We start from the raw sequence: 4,874 nt of genomic DNA on the forward strand, positions 1-4,874 counted from the left end.
TTGTATATTTTGGTATACAAATAATTTGTGGGTATAGCGATTGTATAATTCGCTATACCTTTTATATAATTCGCTACAACATTTGTATAATGACAAAATTTATATTTGTCATTATAAGTAATTAGAAAAATTATACCCATATAGAGTAATTATGATTAAAAAGTTTGTCATATTTAAAAATTCCCCAAACAAATAATGTATACGCATATCATACCTTTATTTTAGGAAAGTATAAAAGTTATTAGAAGCATCCATGTTTCTACTTGTGGTTTGTCTTCTTTCCCTAGATTCATCGAATTGATATTTTGCCATAAGGACCATTCCTGTTATATATATGCATATGAAATTCACTCTCTCCAACTTATAACCCACCACCTAAATAGAGTGAATGCACCTTACATAAAGTAAAGGCTCTAAGTTGCTACTTTTTCGATTGATTGTTCCCATTACACTCTCAATTAAAAAAAATTGTGGTCATGTCTTCTTCATGTCCTAGTTCACATGTAAGATTTTCAGTCGAGTATCGACCAAAATTGCTTAAAGATTTCCTCCAAGACGATTCCCCTTCTTACCCTCAAAAAGCTTATATTAAATCGGCCATAAGTCAAGGAGTTTCGAGCAAAATTAAATTATCTCAACTACTCAGAAGTTGTTCATCTCGAGCTGCTTCAGCTAATATATCAGCCATTCACAAGATCATGAACATTGTTAAATCCTTTCCATTTGCCTCAATTAAATCCCCATCTATTTTACCTAGAAGCATTTCAAGAAAACTATCAAGAACAAGATGTAACTATAAAGAGAACGATAACTATATTATGAATCATGAAGTCACAGACACAATCAAAGTCAAAGTTAAAGATATCTTACGGTGGAAATCATCTAGGTACCTAGTGCAAGAGAAATCTACGTCGTTTGATTATATCGCCACGGCCACCACTAGCACTGCCTCAAGTAGTCAGAGATCCAGTTGGTGCGATAGTGATTTTACTGCTGAGGATTTACATTGTTACAGTGGTGAAATAAATATTGAAGAATGTGTTGGTGGTAGTTGTTTCATGGGAGAGACAAGAGGAATCAAATTGGACCCCAAGGTGATTTTCTTTTTAAATTTTTTCTTCTTTAATCTTTGTAAGTATAAATTTTACTTAATTAAAGTTATTATTGGTTACTCTTTCTTTTAAAAAAGAATGACTTTTTTTTTAATCTGTTTAAAAAAGAATAATTTTTTTTTGGTAGAACTTTAATTTTAATTTTTCACTTGGTATATTTAAGGTCACGAGATTAAAGAGTATTTTAGTATATTTAACATAATTTTAATTTAGGACCATATAATAGAAAAATCTTTTTTATTTTTTTAAATTTCGTGTCAAGTCAAACAAAAACGGAGTCAGTATTTGGTACTACCATATTGCATGAAGTTCTGTGTCCATGTTGAAGTAATTAATTTAAACTAAATTAATAAAAATAAGTTAAAAATCAAAATAGACTCTAATTTCATTTAGTCACCATCTCATGAAAGCTATATATCTGAGTAAATAAGTACAAGAATGTACCAACACTTTATACAAATTAAATAAACATCTCGATGAAGTGATGGTATCAAAATCTAGCTCTTTTGTACATAGGATCAATCAACTCTTTTTTTCTCTATCAATTCTATTCGAAGAAATTTGATTTATTCTGAATTTTTTAATTCAAATTAAAGAAAAATTAGAAGTAACTAGCGTTGGAACCATAAATAAAAAAAATTAAGATTATTTTTGTCTTATTTGCACGATACAACTTTTGGGGGGAAATAACCAATAACTGAACTCCCCTTATAGTTCCGCCATTAGGTATGCCTGCGATATGGATTGATAGAGTGATATAATAAACATTATTAGTATATGGAGAAAAGTGAGGAAGTGTTCCATTGATTTAACAAATTGAGGTGTGACATACATTTTTTAGTCAGTTATTTGTATTTTTGAGTTACCTCGAGATCATTAGAATTTTCTCTTATAGTTAAATCACTGTCCTTTGTGCGAGTTCGTCTACCAAAACCCTTGTTTTCATTACTATTTGGACTTTCACCATGACAATTTTTATATTTAGTAATAATTAATATTAAAATGTTCATTTTACCTTTAATGAAGTGATTTATAATCACACAAATATTTATAACTTGTTTTAGACCACAAATTTCAAAAATCTTTCTTTCTTTTATAAACGTCGTGCTAAGTCAAACAATATCACATAAATTGAGACGGATGAGTAACTTTTATTTGATGGCCTTTTGTAATGTACAGGAACACATATGCTTGGATGAGATTGAGCAGCAAAGTCCAGTCTCAGTACTTGAGTCTCCATTTCGTGAAGATCACAGTAAGTTCCAAGCTCGACCCCCATTTACTTCAATTACCTTCGATTTAACTTTCTTTATTAGTTGATTCTTATGTTTTAATTTATGTGACATATTCTTTTTTATAGATAGTTCCAAAAAATATTGACGTTTTTCTATATTTAGTAACAATTGTAACTTTAAACCTTCTATTTTATTCTTAACGAGATGATTCGTAGCCACATAAATTTCTATCACTTGTTTTAGACCAAAAGTTTAAAAAATATTTCGTTCATTCTTAAAATTTCATGCTAAGTCAAACACCTTCACATAAATTGTGAGGAAAGGAAGTACTCTCTTCATTTTATATTACTTGACTCATGTTGACTTGACACAATTCTTAAGAAAACATTTATTAAGAATGTATTTTACTAAACTAACTTTGTTAAGGATACTTTGAAACTCTAAATTTGACTACTACTATTTTACATAGTTATTTAATATGAAGAATAGAAAGAGAAAAATATAATGAAACTCTCTTGATTTTCTAAATTAGACAAATAAAATGAAACATCAATATTTGATATGTTGGCCAAGTAATATGAAACAGAGGGAGTATTTATTTCATTCTAATTTATGTGACATGCTTTCTTTTTTGGTTGTTTTGTAAAGAACAATACATTTCTAAAAATTTGAAAATAATAACTTTTCATTTTAACCGAAAGCTTTTATAACTACACAAATATTATAATATAACGTCATAAGTTTCAAAAAGTCATAAAATTTCAATTCAAACTATATATTACATAAATTTAGACAGATTGAATAACATATATCATGTAGTTATGATGATTAATTTGCCACTATATTGCAGGAAAAAAATGCGTGCTCATGCAAAGAATAATTCAAGAGTTTGAGAAGCTTGCAAAAGAAAACACTAGCTTTAAAGCGGAAAATTATGAAAAAGAAGAACAAGAACAAGAAATGTATGTAATCATTGAACAAAAAGCAAAGAAAATCTTGAGCCAATTGAAAGAAACTAGAAATTTGTGCATGAAAGATTGTGAAGCAAATTTGAATGATCAACTTTTGTTTGATTTCTTTTTGCATGAACTGATTCAAAACAATGTCGATGAAAGTGAAATGTTAATGAGAGAAGCCAAATCTTGGATCAATGGTGAGTACAATGGAGAATTTGAGTGGGAGATGGAGGACAAAAGGGAAGCTTACATAAGGGATATGCAAAGAGTAGGGAGGTGGAACAATTTTGAAGAGGAGAAAGAAGAGTTAACCTCAGTTTTGGAATTTGAGTTGTTTAACAATTTGGTCCATGAGGTCTTGATAGATCTTTTTGCTCTTAATTGCTTGAAGAATTAAGTGAATAAGAGTATGCTCACTTGTTATTTTAAAAAAACATAAATTTTGAGCAGAATCAATCTGATGATCCCTTGGCTTTTCTGTCACATGTATGCAAATCAACATGTATAGTATTAGTGATATCGCTTGATTGATATTAGGATATCTTTTGATTGATCTTTCATATACTAGTATATTATTAGTAATTTAGTTTCTATTGTGATTAGGATCTTTATTAGTTGACTTTTTCCTTATTTGTTGTTAGCTCTCTTGTAGAAATACACATACAGATTAATAAAATGATATACTTCTCTCCAGCAGTAAAGTTTATATGGTATCCAGAGCCTAAAAGCTTAACAATATTTTTTTTACTGAGCATTTGTGTTTTCCCGCTGCTAATAGCAATGACTTCAAATAATTTCTCCAGTGAGAATACCTTACATCACCTTCTCCTGTAGCTGTACCAAATTCTCCCACAATTCTCACGAGGAATAACACTTAGTAGTTGATCAGTATCAACATTGTTACTCATGTATGATTTTCTCCACTTTATTGAACAATCACAAAAATAGCCACACCTTTTTATCAATGACAAGACCATCTCATCCGGAGTGCTATTATTGCCTCTCTATCTTCTGATATTATTTCCTTTTTCAATGATGCCAAATCTTTCTATACTCTAACAAATATCTGTTGGCAACCTATGCGAAGCCATCACGTGCTCGTATAATGAGTCTTAGATAGTTTGTAAGCAACTTGAAAAGGGTAGTCTTTGTATTACTTCATATTTGTAGCAGATCAAATAAATTTTCAACACTTAAGCCTCTGATGATATTCAAATTTCAATGAATGAGCTTTTCCTTCATGCTTTTCATGGACCCCCAATCTAATATGAATCTATCGTTGCAGCTCTACATGCCCAAGAAACTCCAGTGACATTTGAAGAGCTGCATAATAAGCTCCTTAAATTTGAGTAGAACCTTATTCACTCATCTTCATCTACCACAATTCCAATTACAACAAATTTTGTTGCTAAACCTCGCCTCACAACAACTGCTTTTGGCCCAATCATGCTTCCCGTCTGGGAAACAAACCTTCTACTTATAATTTTGGTACTCGACTTGCTGCAGAACAGACATAGGATTTGTCCTCGTGTTACTTGTCAACTTTCTAATAACCCTAGTCATCACGTGAA

General features: G+C 30.4%; 1 protein-coding gene across 1 annotated transcript; it reads left to right on the forward strand.

Moving 5' to 3' along the window:
• The first annotated feature begins 278 nt into the window (after positions 1-278).
• On the forward strand, positions 279-3,996 carry LOC129876904 (uncharacterized). Its single transcript, XM_055952382.1, has 3 exons — positions 279-1,094; positions 2,292-2,367; positions 3,198-3,996. The coding sequence occupies exons 1-3, from the start codon at positions 477-479 to the stop codon at positions 3,698-3,700; spliced, it is 1,197 nt and encodes a 398-aa protein (XP_055808357.1). The 5' UTR covers positions 279-476; the 3' UTR covers positions 3,701-3,996.
• The last annotated feature ends 878 nt before the right edge of the window (positions 3,997-4,874 follow it).

The sequence above is a fragment of the Solanum dulcamara genome, chromosome 12 (assembly GCF_947179165.1).
Source record: "Solanum dulcamara chromosome 12, daSolDulc1.2, whole genome shotgun sequence".
Lineage (NCBI taxonomy): Eukaryota > Viridiplantae > Streptophyta > Magnoliopsida > Solanales > Solanaceae > Solanum > Solanum dulcamara.

Excerpts from the sequence above, each read along its gene's own strand:
- LOC129876904 (XM_055952382.1), top strand. The coding sequence starts at position 477 with ATGTCTTCTTCATGTCCTAGTTCACATGTAAGATTTTCAGTCGAGTAT. Across the intron at positions 1,095-2,291 it reads GAATCAAATTGGACCCCAAG|GAACACATATGCTTGGATGA; the intron begins GTGATTTTCTTT and ends TGTAATGTACAG. Across the intron at positions 2,368-3,197 it reads TCCATTTCGTGAAGATCACA|GAAAAAAATGCGTGCTCATG; the intron begins GTAAGTTCCAAG and ends ACTATATTGCAG.